This window comes from Emiliania huxleyi, assembly GCF_000372725.1.
Source record: "Emiliania huxleyi CCMP1516 unplaced genomic scaffold EMIHUscaffold_84, whole genome shotgun sequence".
Taxonomy (NCBI): Eukaryota; Haptophyta; order Isochrysidales; family Noelaerhabdaceae; genus Emiliania; species Emiliania huxleyi.
The window spans coordinates 12,825-27,762 of record NW_005195736.1 but is presented as its reverse complement, the minus strand read 5'-3'; the positions used below and the strand labels follow the sequence as shown (position 1 = coordinate 27,762).

The following is a 14,938-nucleotide window of genomic DNA, read 5'->3' as shown; positions in this document are numbered from 1 at the left end:
GTCTAGTCTACGGCCACACACACACACATAGTGTCCTTACCACCCCTGGACTGCATCTGCGCAGTTTCGTACCGCTGCGGCGCGGTTTTGCAAAAACCGTTCTGCAGCGGCGCGGTTTTGCCCTTCACCCGCAGCCTGGATTGATAGTCATTGTGGGTGTGGGGGCCGCGGGCCAGTACTTTTGTTTGAACAAAGTTTTGACAGTACATTTCTGTCGGGCCTTGGAACAGCTTGTGAGTGGTCACTGAAGACCTTCACAGTTGGTAGCGGCGGGGCAACGATCCCCGGGACATTACGACAACATGTCGTCGACGGACAAGCTGGTGATTCCGGCCTACAAACAGAGCTCCGAGCGGGAGTTCAACGAGTGGTTCCGCAACCTGCGGACCGCGGCGAAGCAACACAAGTACCTCCTCGACATCATCGAGGTGGGCACCATCCGGCCGGGCGCGGAGCGCGAGGCCGAGGCGGTCGCGCTGCACGTGCGCTACAAGAACATCGGCACTGCGGACGGCCTCATCCCGGCCATGATCGACAAGTTCTTCAAGGACCTGTCGGTGACTCTGTCGCGCCAACTCTACGGTGCGCTGCAGAACGCCGTCAAGGACGACGACACGCTCGCCGAGATGTTGGCGGACGAGGACGCCGACCACTACGACGACATCAAGAAGGGCATCGCGGCGATCAAGTCGCTCATCGAGTCGGAGGACACGAACTCCAAGAACGTGCGCACGAAGGCGCTGCGCGCGGATCTCGAGAAGGCGTACTCCCCCGACGCTCTCAAGGACCTCACGTCCGCGAGCCTCGCCAAGTTCAAGACGGGCATCGAGCTGGCGAACAAGTTGCTCAAGGACTCCCAGTGGCACCTCCCCGACGAGGTGATCGAGGAATACATCCTCGACGCGATCGCCGCCAAGGGGGCCACGCTCGGCGCAAACATGCGCGTGCAGATCGGCATGCAGCGCCAACTCGCCGCGCAATCGGGCAAGACGTACGGCCTCAAGGCGTCCACGCTCGCGATGCAGGGCATCCTCGACCAAGACAACGCGGACCGCGCCAACGAGGCCAAGGCGGCTGCGCAGGCGGCGTTCGAGGCGGAGATTGCCTCGCAAGGCGTGCTCAAGGAGAAGCTCGCGGCCGCCGAGTCCCAGGTCGCCGCTCTCCAGGCGCAGATCAAGTCCGACAAGGGCGGCGGGGACCGCGGCGGCCGCGCAGCCGCTGGGCGCAAGCCGTGCCCCCACTGCAATGGGTTGCACGGTGGCAAGTGCATCGGCGACCTCATCTGCAAGGGGGTCCCTGTCGCCAAGGTGCTCGAGGAACTCCCCGACCGCATCGACCACGAGACGAAGGTGCGCATGGCCCAGTCCTCGTACAAGAAGGTGTGCGCCAAGTCCCCCGGCCGCACCCTCCCGCACGACCCCTTCAAGAAGTCGGACTCCACCGCGACCGACCACGAGGAGGTGCGGGCGGCGCTGGCCGACTCTGTCACCCGCACGTTCGACCCGGACGGCATCGTCGGCGGCTTTGTCGCTGGCGTCGGCACCGACCAGGTCGAGGACACCTTCCCCGACTCCAACCCCACCGACACGCCCGCCATCCTCAAGGCCAAGACGGCGGCGCGCAATGCGGCGGAGGCACGGGCGCGCGGCGGGCTGTGGGTCAAGTTCACCTCGTTCGTCACCGCGCTGCCTCGCCCGTACATCGGCGCTTCCATCCTACTCGTCCTGCTCGCGTGCCTCATCCCGGTCTACATGGGCTCGCCTGCCTCGATCGGCACGCCTGTGGTCGACGCCGTGGACGAGCCCTCGAACATGGGCGTGATGGTCGAGTCCGTCACCGCACTACCCCTCGAGCTGTCCACCGGGCCGGCGACTGGCTCAGGTGGCGGAGCAGAGTACGCCATCGAGGAGGACCCGCTCCAGCCGATCTACCGCAAGGTCGCGGGCGACATGTTCCGCGCGGTGAATGACATCGACGTGCCCAAGACGGTCCCGCTCGTCCTCTCGTACACGTGCATCATGCTCGCCATGTACGTGGCGCGCATGGACGCGATGCAGGCACACGCGCTTGTCGGGCATGTCAAGGTCGTCGACGCGTACGACACGACCGCCGGTGTGAACATGCCGGGATCGTATGCCGCTGGCGTCGACTCCAAGGCGGGCATGAACATGTTCCCGACGCCCGACTACTTCCCTCACGGGTGGCGCGAGCCCGAGAAGCCCATCTACATCCGCTGCGCAAACAACGACTACCTCAAGGCGAAGGGCGTCGGCACCGCGTACGCCTTCGCGCTGGCTGACCCGACCAAGCCGCAGGACACCAAGGTTGTAAACACCGAGTGGGTGAACGCGCTGTACGCGCCCGGACTCGCCATGCCTCTCGTCAGCGTCAAGGAGTGCAAGGCGCAGAACATCGTGGTCCGCTTCGACCTCTGCCCACCACGCTTCAACTACCCCTCCGGGCAGACCATCTACTTCGGGGAGGACTTCAACATCCACCTGATGCCGCTCGGCGCATCCGTCGGCGCCAACGCCGCCAAGGCCATCGTGCGCGGCAAGCCGGGGCGGCGCCCGACGGATGGCACCTTCTGGCGGCACGCCCTGTGCATCTCCGGCGACGCGCTAAAGGACCTCAGCAAGATCGCGGACGGCGTGCCAGACCTCTCCAAGATGGACCGCAACGAGGGCCTCGACGACGCCGCGCTGCAGGCGAACGCCAAGTACCACGCGCGGCGCAGCACCGGCCGGCCACTGGCCACTCGCTTCGGGGGCTCGTCGCACTACGACCTCTGGTCGCCCAAGGGTGTGGTAGGCGTCGATGGGCACTGCTACGCACTCATGGTCGTCGACGAGCACACCAGCACCATCACGCCGTACATCCTGCAGACCAAGGGCCAGACGCCTGCCTACCTGCGCAAGTACTTCGCCGAGAACGAGGGAAAGGACGGCCACACGTTCCGCGGAGGAGTTGCGTTCTGCGACAACGAGGTCGTCCTCAACTCCAGCGCCGTGCGCGAGCTCTGCCTCAAGTACGGCATCACCCTCCGCAACAGCTGCCCCTACGAGCCGTGGCAGAATGGGGCGTGCGAGCGTGCGAACGCTACCTGCGGCAGGATCGTGCGGGAGATGATGGCACGCGCAGGGGGGCATGGCGCCGCCCAGCTCTACCAGTACTGGGGCTACGCCTGGGTGTACGCGGCCACCATCGCCAACGCCACCTTCGCCGTGCGCGACACCGGCAAGTCAGCGTACGAGCTCAAGACCGGGCAGCGCCCCAAGATGAACATGTTCTACCCGTGGGCGTGCAAGATGATCGTCAAGTCGCCCTCCCACCTTGTGGCGAACGGTGTCTCACCCACGGGCGAGATGGCGGCCTTCCTCGGCATCTCGCGCACTTCGCCCGGCTGGAAGTACGTCATCACCGAGGGTCCGCGCAAGGGGCACATCGGCACCACCACGCAGGCGACATTCTGCGTCAACGAGCTCTGGAACGGCATCGAGTACCGTGCTCCTACCTCCGACCTCACCCCGACGGACATCGAGGGCGCGTGGCCGGAGCCTGTGACCGCGGACGAGACGCCCGACGAGTCGGACAAGGCTACGCTCGACAACAACGTGACCCGCGGCGACTCCGTCTTCCTCCCCACCACCGACAACCACGCCGGGGGGCTGACCCTCGACGAGGAGGTGGTGATCATGCCAGACCCGGCCAACGACGGCAACGTCAACCCGCCCGCAGCGGGTGCGCCTGCGCCGCGCACCACCCGCAGCCGCGGCGGCGTCTCGACGGGCGAGTACAACAACATGCTCAACGCCCGCCTCGCCGCCAATGCCACGCCCTTCGGCATCTGGGCGGCTGCGGCGGCCGCATCCCCATCGTCGTCGGTCTACCGCAACACCACGGACCAGTGCGTCGCGTACATGTCGAGCGTGGACGGCCAGATCATGCCCATGCCGGACAACATCGTGCCCAAGCACTACAAGGACATCGCCAACATCCGCGACCGCAAGCTGCGCGACGCGTGGTACAAGGCGTATGACACCGAGTTCCTCGGCCTCATCCAGAACGGCACGCTCAAGCCCATGCGCCGCCCCGCCAAGGTGCGCGTCCTCCCGCTGAAGGAGATCGCCTCCCGGAAGTCCGACGGCCGGTGCAAGTGGCGCGGCTGTGTCATGGGCAACCTGATGCGGCCCGGCGTCGACTTCACCAAAACCTTCGCGAGCGTCGTCCGCTACGGCACGACCCGCACCGTGCTCAACGTGGCCGCGCAGGAGGACATGGAACTCATCACGTGCGACCAGCCCATGGCGTACACCTGGGCGGAGCGCGGGGAGGGCGAGACCTGGTACTGCGAGATGCCGAAGGGGCTCAAGGGCAAGCCCGAGTACTGCTACATCGACCCCATCACCGGCGAGGAGAAGGACATGGTGTGCGAGGTCGGCAACCTCTACGGCGCACCATCCGCAGGTAACGCTTGGTGGAACCACGTCAAGTCCATCAACAAGGCGTTTCCTGGGCTCGTTCAGTCCGAGGCGGACCCGAGCTGCTTCGTCCTCACCCGCAACAGCACGAAACTCATCGTCGTCATCTACGTGGACGACTTCGGCATCTTCCACTCCGGGACCACCGCTGGCAGGGCGCTCGCGCACGAGTACATCGAGCACTTCAACAAGCACGTCGGCAAGCCGCTCAAGGTCCACGAGGGAAAGGTGCACGAGTTCCTCGGGCTCAACATCACCAAGACGCAGACCGGTTTCAAGCTGTCTGCCAGCAAGTACATCGACACGCTGCGCGCGCGCTTCTTCCCGTCAGGCGTCACGCACGCGGGCTACAAGGTGCCCGCGGACAAGGACCTCCCGTCCATCGTCATCAGCGCAGCCGAGAAGAAGACCGTGCCCGACCCGCAGCTCCTCCAGCGCTGCCAGTGCCTCATCGGCAGCCTCATGTTCGCCACCAACGCGCGCCCCGACACCCTCTCCCTCCCTCCCCCCTTCCCCTCTCATCTGGCCCATCTATCGTGTCACGCAAAGGACGATATCTGCAGTCCCTTGCTCTTTTAGCATCGCGCCGCCCCGGCACTCGGCTCCGCTCCGCATGCGTGCGCTCGCCGTTAACGCGCCGCAGAAGAAGTACACGGTGCACAAGAGGTTCGGCATCCCCAACCCGTATCACTACGTCAATAAGCGGCGGGCCGCAGCCTCGGCGGCTGCGTCGTCGACGCAAGACAGCATCACGGCAGAGGCGCCGCTGACGGAGAAGGAGGCGCCTCTGTCGCCGCGATGCGGGCCGGTCGCTGCCGTGCCCGAGCGCTTCGTGCTGTGGGCTTTGAGCCCGCTGCTCGCGGCGGAGCACATCGTCATCGACGACATGGCTCACGTGACGCTGACGGGCGTCAGCTTCCAGCCTCGGCTCTTCTCGATGCTGCTGAGTGGCGCGGGCGAGGCGGACATACACCTCCCCTTCCACATCGAGCATGCCTCCTGCGATCGCCTGCGGATCTGCCCCTTCTCCGTCGACTGCGAAGTGAGCCGCCTGTGCCTGCGCCTCTCTTCTCACGGCGCCAAGCGCTCCGCCGCTGCATCTGCGGCCGCCGCGGCCGCCGCCGTGCCCAAGCTCTCCAGGCTGATCGAGGAGTACGACAGCTCTGCTCACTCGAGGTACCAGCGCGGCGGCGGCGGCGGCGGCGGCGGCGGCGGCGGCGGCGGCGGCGGCGGCGGCGGCGGGAAGGAGGGCGTGCCGCGCGATGCCGCGCCCCCGCACCGCCGTGGCCGCTGGGAGGTGGAGGGCATGACGCGTTGGGCAGCGTTGGCGGTCTATCCTGTGCGCGCCGTGTGCGCCGCCCTTCTGCCGCGTGTCCACATCGAGAGCACCAGCCTGCACTTCACATCGCTGCCGCAGCAGACGTCACGGCGACTGGCGGGCCGGCCTTGGACGATGCAAGTCTCCCTCGCCGAGCTGCTGCTGCTGCTGCTGCTTATCGCGTTCCCGCCTGCGCCTGAGTGACGCGAGGCCGACAACCAAGGCGCAATGTATGACGAGAGGTGCGCGCGCGAGAGTGTCAAGTGAACTGCTCTGGCGGGCTGGCGGCAGTGGTGTGAGGAGCAAGAGCCACGTACGTGTGAGATTGATGAGTCGAATCCGCTCTACCTCTAGCTGGCGACGGAGACGACGGGAGAGCCCCGAGCACGCGGCGGTGGCGTGCGGCTCGGGCGCGCCCAGGCCCCACGTTTCGCGCCGCTGCATCTTCCCCTGCACAGTGTCAAGTGAGTGTGACAAAAAACAATAAAATCGCTTGCGAGGCGATGGAGCCCAGAGTGCGGATTTCGTAAAAAGAAGAAAATCGCCGCTGTGCTCTCGGCCAGAGCCGCTTTCAGGCCGACTCAGGACGCCTCACAAACGGTTACCGCGGCGTTCCCGGCCTTTTTTAGGCCGATTTTCGCGAAAACCCCCCACAAACGGCCGCTTGCGAGGCGTTTTCGCCGAAAAAGAAGAAAAACGGAAATCGCCCTGGGACGCTTGTGAATGTGTTATTGGAGGTCCAGAAATGGACCTGAAAGAGGGCCTGCACCAAAAAAAAATTTGTGCAAAAATTCGCGAAATTGATTTTCGGGCAGCGTCCGCCTCGAAAAACCCCGAAAAAATCCCGCGTGCCGCTTGCTGTGGGTAAGCAACCCGCGCGGCGGCGGCCTCAAAGCCTCCGGCAGCACCCGTCTAATCGTTTTTGGTATTGCTAAAAAATCTGTCTCGCTTGCTCTTGAGTCTTGTCCAGGTGAGACACTGCGTGTTCTTGATTTCTATCGGCCGCTTTCCCTTGCTTGCTTTCGTTCGCTCATTCGCAGTGGCGCTAGCTAGGCAGGCACAGGCCAGCCCTAGGCTTAAAAAGGGTGCGCTTTGGGGGTGGGTCGGGTCGGGTCGGGTTGGGGCGGGGTTGCTTGGGTCGGGGTGGGTCGGGGTTGTGGGGTGGGGCTGTCGGGCGGGGTGGGGGGGGGTGGGGCGGCCGCCGGAGTGGGAGTCGTGTGTCTCGCTCGCGCCTTCCTTGCGGGCGGGGAAAGAGAGAGAGAGAGAGATTTTTAGAAGCCAACAAGAATTTTGGCACTCGAGGAGGGCGGCGACCTCAACCGACTATGGAGGACCCGTCACCAGACGACGCAGGGCAGACGAAGCGGTGAGCGGATCAGTCGCGCAGGGCGAGTCGAGGGAGGGAGCAGGACGTTGCGGAGATCAGCAGGAGGATGTACGAAGAGATTAGGAGCAGCAGGGACCCGAGGGTCCATGTGGAAGACGGCTAGTGCTAGTCCCCCATCGGGAGGACGACCCCGGCTAGTCGCCGACCACACCCACAAAGAACCCTGCACAAAGATCGCAAGGGCGGGGACCTGTTCCTTTTTACCCATCTCACAGTAGAGGTGTCCGTTTTATTTATTTATTTGACACTGACAGTGATCAGTGTGACTTTTGGGCTCGGCAGCTTGTGCAGCCGAAGCCGGAGTCGGAACCGTAGCCGAGATGGTCGTCGAGGGTGTCAAAAATGTCATTCGCCTCGCTAAGAGAGAGAGAGAAAGAAGGGATGCCGCGTCGTGTGACTGCTCCTGTGGTGGGGCGACGGCTTCCGGCTTCTGAGGAATCCGTCGCCCGCGCCTTGTCTTGCGTCAATCGTGCTGTGCGACCGCCTGTTGTTGTAAAATTCTTATCAACCTAGTATCAACCTAGATCTACTCGAGTATCATCTGTAGTCTTCCCCCATCCCCAGGGCCTCCAGGCAGGGCTCGCACCTCAACCTCTCACAGACCAGCGCACAGCGCCATAGCACGTATTTTCTTCTCAACAACAAGTGTGAAGTGGTCCCGTACCATGCGGGATCGACCCTATCAAGTGCTCAAGTGCTCAAGTGTGAAGTCGTGTGCGTGACAGCGCAAAGAAGATGTCTAGGAATCCTATGTCTTTGCCTTCCTCTTCGATGCCGGACGACGCGGACATCACCTCACTCCTCGTCGAGCACGCTCGCTCGCAGCCGGACACGATCGCGCTCCTCTGGCCTGCTGGCGGTGGCGGCTGGGAGCCGCTCACCTACGCCGAGGTCGAGGCGCGCACCGCAGCCTTCTGCGCCGCCTTTTCCTCGCGACAGCTGGCCGCAGGCGCGCGCGTGCAGCTTCTCATGCGGCCGTGCGCCACCCTCTTCCCGCTCGTGCTCGGCGCCATCCGCGCCGCCCTCGTCCCGGTCTTTGTCGACCCGTCGATGCGGCTCGTCAGCGTGGCGGCCGCGGTGCGGCGGGTGGCGCCGGCGGTGGTCGCCGCACCGCTCCCGGTTCACCTCGGGCTCTTCGCGGCCGTCGCGGCCGCGCGCGGCAGCGTCGGGCTCCGCCTCGTGGACGGCGCCCTCGGCGTCGGTGTCGGCCCGACGCTCCGTGCCTTCGAGGCAGAAGGAGCCCGCCGCGTCGCCGCCCGCCGCGTCGCCGTCCGGAGCGCGCCCGTCGCCGCCGACACGGCGGCGGCGATCGTCTTCACGTCGGGCTCCACCGGCCCGCCCAAGGGCGTGGTGATGACCCACCGCGGGCTGCGCGCGCGCCTCGCCGGCATCCGTGCAGAGGTGGACGCGGCCGCGGCCGACGGCGGCCTCGGGCGCGGCGCGCTGATCGTCGAGACGCTGCTGCAGTACACGATGCTCTGGCTGCTCGCAGGCGCGGCGCCGGACCCCTTGACCGTGGCGGCGTCCGTATTCGGCGCACGCCTATCTCCCCTCGACCGCCGCCCCGCAGGCCTGAGCGTCGCCTTCCCGCACGTCCCCGTCACCCGGCCAGCGGCCGCCTCGGCCGAAGCGCTGCTGGCTGCCGTCGCGGCGCTCAAGCCTGCCGCCGTCTCCGCCTCGGTCGCCGTGTGGGGCAAGGTGGCGCGGCTGGCTGAGGCGCGCGGCGAGGCCCTCTCGCTGCCGCCCGGGGTGCAGCTGCTCATCACCACCTCGGCGCCGCCGACCGCAGCGCTGCGCGAGCGCATCCCGCCCGCGCGAGACCGACCGCTCGCGCTCTAGGCGGCCGTCAGTCCGGCGATGCTCGAGCGGCTTCGCGCGGCGCTGCCCACCGCTCCGCCGCTGCTCGTCGGCTACGGCGCGACGGAGGCATTGCCTGTCGCCACCCTCACCGCCGCCGAAGCCCTCTCCGCCGAGGTTGCGGGACGGGCGCGCCGCGGCCACGGCCTCTGCGTGGGCCACGTCGCACCCGGCGCAAAGGTGCGCGTGGTGCGAACGGCCGCAGGGCCGTCGGAGGCGGAGGCGGAGGCGACTCCCTGCGGCGAGGGCGCCGCCACTGCGTTCCCCGCCCCCCTGACGCCGGCGAGTCCTGCACACAGGAGCTTCCCGCCGGCGAGCTCGGCGAGCTGTGTGTCGCCGGCCCGCTGGTGGCACGCTACTTGGGAGCGGCCGGCGGCGGGGACGAGGCGGCGCTGTGGCACCGCATGGGCGATCTCGGCTACGTCGACGCGGCCGGCCGGCTCTGGTTCTGCGGCCGCCTCTCGCACGCTTTTCGCACGCCGCAGCACGGGCTTGTCTTGCCGCTGTGCGCGGAGCTGCTCTTCCTCGACGAGCCGGGCGTCGAGGCTGCGGCGCTCGTCGGCATCGGCAGCCCGCGCGGTGGCGGCGGAGGCAGGGATGCGGGCGGCGGTGAGGGTGGAGGCCGCGGCACCGAGGTCGCTCCCGTCCTGTGCGTGGTACTCGCGGCGGACTACGAGCCGCGTTACGGCCCGTGGGGCGAGGACCGCGCGCAGAAGCTGCTCGCGCGAGCGGCGGGGACGCGGTGGGAGGGGGTTGTCCAGCTGGTCCTCCCGCTGCCCTCGCTGCCGATGGACCTGCGGCACAACTCGAAGATCGACCGGCTGCAGCTCGCCGCCGCCGTCGCACCGCGCGTCGCCCCCCTCCTCGCGTCGGCGTCGCGCCCGCCGCTGCTCCGCACTGAGGATGTGCTGGCCGCGCAGCCCCGCCGGCTCTTTGCCGCGTGCTGCGCCACCCAGGCCGGCATCCTACTGCTGCTCGGCCCGGTCGGGCCGGACCTGCTCCGGCTGCAGCTCTGCTTCTCGCCGTCGCGCTTCCGCGCGGCCGTCGCTGGCTGGCGGCCCGGCGGCGAGCTCTGGCACTTCCGGGCGCACTTTCTCCTCGACGCGTGGTATCCGGTTCTTTACGGGGCGCTGCTGGTGCACCGCGCCGCGGCGCTGCTGCCGGCCGGGAAAATCCGGCGCCGGCTGCAGGCGCTCGCAACGTTCGGCGCGTGCTGTGACATCGTCGAGAATGCGCTTCACATGCACGCCGCGGCCGCACCGTCCCTCGACGCGGCGCCCGACTGGCTCATCGTCGCCGCCGCCGCCGCCGCCACGACGAAATGGGCGGTCATGCTGCCAGTCTGCTGGATGCTCCGCCCTGGCTCCGGATGACGGATCGATCGGCAGGCTCTCCCTCTCTGCTGTGCGAGAGAGAGCGAGCGAGGTGGTCTGGCAGGCTGGTCTGGTGGCAGTTCGCGCGCATCGCGGTGGACCCGTGCGCGCGCGCGCGGCGGAAGGTGTGTGCAAAGTTTTCCGTCGCCAGCAGCGCGTGCTGTTCGTGCGCGGTGGCGGCGGAGTGTTGGTGCCGAGCGCACAGCCCGTAAAGAAACGACATTTCCCGTACAAAATGAGATGCGGCCTTTCAGAGACACCTGGCAACTGCGTTTAGCAGGGCGACAACGTGCGCACGCAGGACCACATCTGGAAACAGACAAATGTATCACAGAACCCTCCCGCCGGCGGCGAGGTAGTAACGTACAGCCTCGCCCCGCCTGCCCTCAGCGTCCCCTGCGCCTGCCGCCGGCAGCCCATCTCCTCCGAGTCGGGCTTGTTGCTGGGGCATTGCGGACGCGACTGGTAGCGCGTGGCCGCTCTGCTCGGCGACGCGGATGGCTGGCTGGCGAAGGCGTACTCGGCCAGCACCCGGAGTTCGTTGCAGAGGAGGGCCTTCTCCTTCGCGTGCTCCGCCTTGACCCTCGCGTGCTCTCGCATGGCCGATGCGTGCTGTGCCTGCAGCACCTGCAGCCGCTGTCGGAGCTTGGCCTGATCGAGCTCGAGCACAGCTATCTCATTGCACAGCACTGGAACTGGTGCTGGCCCGGGGTCGATATCCGGCGCCTCAAACACCTCACTCCATCCTGCCTCGTCCTCCTGCTCGGACATTGGCGCGCACAAAAGCTCTGCCTCCCCATCCAGCAGGGCCGGGCTCCCCCAGACCAGCGAGCTCCACTCCTGTCCAGCGTCCTCGTCCGGCGGCAACGGCACCTCGCGCAGCATCGCGGGCGCGCACGCGAGGACGTGGGCCTCGCGAACGATGGAAGCCATTGTGCGGTCAGGGCGGGCCGCTCGCCCACTCCGGGACCTCAAGAGGTAGGCTCCCGCGGCTCCCCCCTGTCGTCCAGTCGCACTCGTCCAGTCGCACCGATCGCGGACTTCGTCACTTTGCTTTCCGGTGATTTCGCAGGGAACCGTCCAACAATGAGCGATGCACCGAGATTTGAATCTGGCGTTTTGTTTAATTTACGGTTGCAGGGTTAGGTATTGTAGGTGAATTGTTGGCACGAAGGTGCGTGGCGGGGGGGGTAAGGGCAAGGGTGGACGAAACGGTCGTCGACTGCATCCCACTTGCCTTCGTCGTCTTCGTTACGCTCCGGAGTGCGACCATGGCGAGCTGGGTTCAAGAGTACAACTACACGGTGGGCCGGGCGTATTGGAGGAATGCTAGCACAGGCGAGACCAGCTGGGATCCGCCAGGTGCTGCCGGTTCAGCCGGCACGGTGGATGCGGAGCAGGCCAGCGCCGTGGCGCTCCAGGCGCACATCAAGGGTAGGCAGGTGCGCAAGGAGCAGGAGGTGCGAGCGACGTCTGCAAAAATGGTGCAGTCGGTATACAGGGGGCGCGAGGCGCGGCATCAGCTTTCGGGCGGCGCTCGGCGGAAAAAGTACTACACTCCCGCGGATGTGGCGGCCCATGACCGTGCCGACGACCTGTGGGTATCTCTCTTCCACAAGGCGCATCGCTCTGCACACATCGGTCTCTGATTGGCGCCGGCCTGAGCAGCGCACTCACTGTGTATTGCAGGTCGTCGACCTGAGCGACCTGGTGTTCCTGCACGCCGGTCCGCTCGCCCAGCCTCTGATTGAGGCGGCGGGAACTGACATCACGCACTGGTTTGACCCAGCCACGCATGGCCTGCGGCGGCACATTGACCCCAAGACCGGCACACTGGCGCCCTTCGTGCCACTGGGGAGGTTTATCCACTGCCCGCCTGCGGGCTCTGGTGCGGAGTTTGATCCGGCGGCGGAGGTGCCGTGGTGGTTGGACGACAGCCTTGTCGTCGGCGCGCTCACTCGCAAGACGCGGTCGGTCCGGCTGCTGAACATGCTAACGCAACAGGAGACCGCGCTCGAGGTGTGCGCTGAGGAGACGCTCGATGAGATCCAGCAGCGTTACCTCGACCACAACGCGCACTCGGGCTCCTACGCCTGGAAGCGGACAGACGCACGCGGCAGCCGCTTCCTCGACATGAGGCGCACGCTCGAGGCGAACGGGGTGCCGGACGAGGACCGCACCTTTGACTCTCTCTCCATTCCCGACGATTTCTACGTGCCAACGCTGCACCTCTACTTTGCGGACGACCTCACCGCGAGCGCTTGAGTGCTTATTCAATAAACCGGTGCTACGATGGAGAAGGTCGTGCTACGTGGTGAACCGGTGGATCGAGAGCACTATAGCTGGCGCAGCCTTGGGACGCGTGCAGCGGAGTGTGAGTGTGAGTGTGCACGCCGCACAACGCATGCTTCTTTCCACATCGATGGTCCTTTTTGCTTTTTCGTTTCGGCTCTGATGAAACGATTTTGAGGACTTACCCATCTCACAGTAGAGGTGTCGGTTTTTATTTACTTATTTAGAACCAGCGGTCCAGGTGGCATAATACAACCGCCGTGGCCCGTGTGGCGAACGTCAGAGAATTTTACACAGAAGGTCAGAAGACAGAACACACACGGGGCGTCCACGTGCACGATCATACAGGACGCAGTGCCGTCTCTTTGTACTGGGATCTGGATCTTTGGAGTTGGCACTTTTGGAATAAGACTTAAAAAAGTGGAGAGAGAGAGAGTAGAGAGAGAGCGGCCCGCGGAACTAGACCGAGCGCGAGAGGTCCTTTTTTGCCATTTTGCGGAAGGCCATTGCGGACGAAATGCCACGATGCATATCTCTCTACGGATTAGAGCCGTACGCCGGTCACATGCGGCCAAGAAGGGTTAGCAGTGAGAGGCACTGTCTTGTTTCGGGACAAGAGGCACCGCGCCATCCCCGCTCGCGCCGCTGCCACGCGAGCAGATCCTCACAAAGCCGCGTGGGACGCCGTGCACGTTGACGGTCGAGCAGAGAGCGGCCAGCAGGCCTAGCGGAAGCCAGTGAGGCCCAATGCGGTGGGCGGCCACGTCGAGCAGCAACACGAAGGCCGTGCCCTCCGCGTCGTGAGCGAGCCCGCCCGCAACCACCCAGTGGCCGCCCCTCCACCCGTCCAGCTGTCGGAGAAAGTTGAGCAGGACGATCGACCCGCTGTCGCTGTCGGAGGCGTGAGACACGGCGGCTGCGAGCTGCGAGCCAAAGGCGGGCGGGCTCGCCGGGTCGCCGTGCTGCTGCTCCAGGTTGAGTGCGCTGGCCTCCAGCAAGGGCCGTGCCAAGCGCGCCAGCTGAGCGATGGAGAGCCCGCCACCGGCGAGGCTGCTCGCGCCGCCGCGCACGGCCTCCGCCTCCTGTTCTGCCAAGGTGCTGCGTAGCCCGTGCAGCTCGCTCTGGCTGAGCACAGCCGCGGCGCCGCACGCGCGAAGTGCCACCCGGAGGGCAGCGTAGCCACACCAGCTCTGCTCCTCTTGCGCCTCGAAGAGAGAGAGGAGCGTGCGGAGCCGCGAGCCGCCTGTGACAGTGAGGGAGGCCGCCAGCCGCTGGCCGGCGGGAGAGGAGAGGAGGACGAGCCGAGAGGAGTAGTGTGAAGCGGGGTCGACAGCCATATACACAAGAGAGCTTCCGAGCTCTCACGCCGCGCGTAGATTTCTCCTCTCTTTTCTCCCAGTAAGCTAAAAGTACGTACACAACCCCTTTTCTCACGCATTTTTTTGCGTTAGTGCCAGTGTACTGTGTTAGTACCAGTGTATGTGCCAGTGTCCCGTGCCCAATGTTGAGCAAGGGACTTCGTTTTTTACAATTTCTTCATGCCGACCCAGCCGCCGGCCTACGCGGCGGTCCCACTAGGCTGCACACGATGAACGCGAGCTCCTTGGCGCGCTGCCTCGCCCGCTCCTCCGGGTCCGCAGGCCGGAAGTGCCCGCCGAATTCGTCCGTGCTCACCAGGACGGGTCGCGGCGCTGCCACGCCCGCCCCCGCCGCATCCTCCTTCTCCTCCTTCTCCGCCGCCGCGCCGCCCTCGACGCCAGCGCCGTTGGAGCGGATCGCAATCGCAAACTTGTGGGCCTCCCAAAATCCCGTGCGCGCGTCGTTGAGGGCCGGCAGCAACAAGCATGCAGGGTAGCGCGCGCGCGGCACGACGTTGTGCACGGGCGAGAATCCGAGGACGGCCGCGTGGCCGCCTACCTCGTTGGGGTTACCAAACTCCTCCCACTCGTTAGCCGTGAGCGGGAGCGCGCCGTCCTGCAGCGTGCCCGCGGCATCGAGGAAGGGAACCGACGCGAGCGCGCATGCAAAGAGCTCCGGAGCGCGATTGAGGGTCGCCCCCACCAGCAGCCCTCCCGCCGACCGCCCCTCGAGCGCCAGCGAATCCGCACGGACGAGGCCCGAAGCGACCAGCGTGCGCGCGCACGCGACCACGTCGGTGAACGTCGTGGGCTTGCGCTCGCGCCGCCCCGCCTCGTGCCACGCACGCCCCATCTCGCCGCCGCCGCGCACG

General features: G+C 66.2%; 5 protein-coding genes across 5 annotated transcripts in view; 2 read left to right on the top strand and 3 right to left on the bottom strand.

Moving 5' to 3' along the window:
* Positions 1–7,936: 7,936 nt before the first annotated feature.
* Positions 7,937–10,416, top strand: EMIHUDRAFT_219163 (hypothetical protein; the record flags this gene model as incomplete). The annotated part of the gene is made up of 5 exons (XM_005758699.1): positions 7,937–8,587; positions 8,654–8,935; positions 9,026–9,223; positions 9,343–9,582; positions 9,745–10,416. 5 exons carry the CDS (start codon positions 7,937–7,939, stop codon positions 10,414–10,416), a joined length of 2,043 nt encoding a protein of 680 aa, XP_005758756.1.
* Positions 10,417–10,620: 204 nt separating this feature from the next.
* On the bottom strand, positions 10,621–11,359 carry EMIHUDRAFT_359536 (hypothetical protein). The gene has a single exon (XM_005758698.1). The coding sequence runs from the start codon at positions 11,347–11,349 to the stop codon at positions 10,690–10,692; it is 660 nt and encodes a 219-aa protein (XP_005758755.1). The 5' UTR covers positions 11,350–11,359; the 3' UTR covers positions 10,621–10,689.
* A 623-nt stretch (positions 11,360–11,982) lies between these two features.
* EMIHUDRAFT_312294 (hypothetical protein) lies at positions 11,983–12,681 on the top strand (the record flags this gene model as incomplete). Its single annotated transcript, XM_005758697.1, has 2 exons — positions 11,983–12,057; positions 12,106–12,681. 2 exons carry the CDS (start codon positions 11,983–11,985, stop codon positions 12,679–12,681), a joined length of 651 nt encoding a protein of 216 aa, XP_005758754.1.
* A 425-nt stretch (positions 12,682–13,106) lies between these two features.
* EMIHUDRAFT_438706 (hypothetical protein) lies at positions 13,107–14,047 on the bottom strand (the record flags this gene model as incomplete). Its single annotated transcript, XM_005758696.1, has 1 exon — positions 13,107–14,047. A coding segment is annotated over one exon (758 nt), but the record flags the coding sequence as incomplete, so codon positions are not given.
* Positions 14,048–14,244: 197 nt separating this feature from the next.
* The window catches only part of EMIHUDRAFT_106837 (hypothetical protein), a gene marked incomplete at both ends in the record, with an annotated part of 2,964 nt that continues 2,270 nt past the window's right edge, over positions 14,245–14,938 (bottom strand). The window contains one exon of the mRNA XM_005758695.1: positions 14,245–14,898. Within this exon, the coding sequence (XP_005758752.1) occupies positions 14,245–14,898 (654 nt within the window). The remainder of the gene's footprint in view (positions 14,899–14,938) is intronic.

Excerpts from the sequence above, each read along its gene's own strand:
- EMIHUDRAFT_359536 (XM_005758698.1), bottom strand. The coding sequence starts at position 11,349 with ATGGCTTCCATCGTTCGCGAGGCCCACGTCCTCGCGTGCGCGCCCGCG.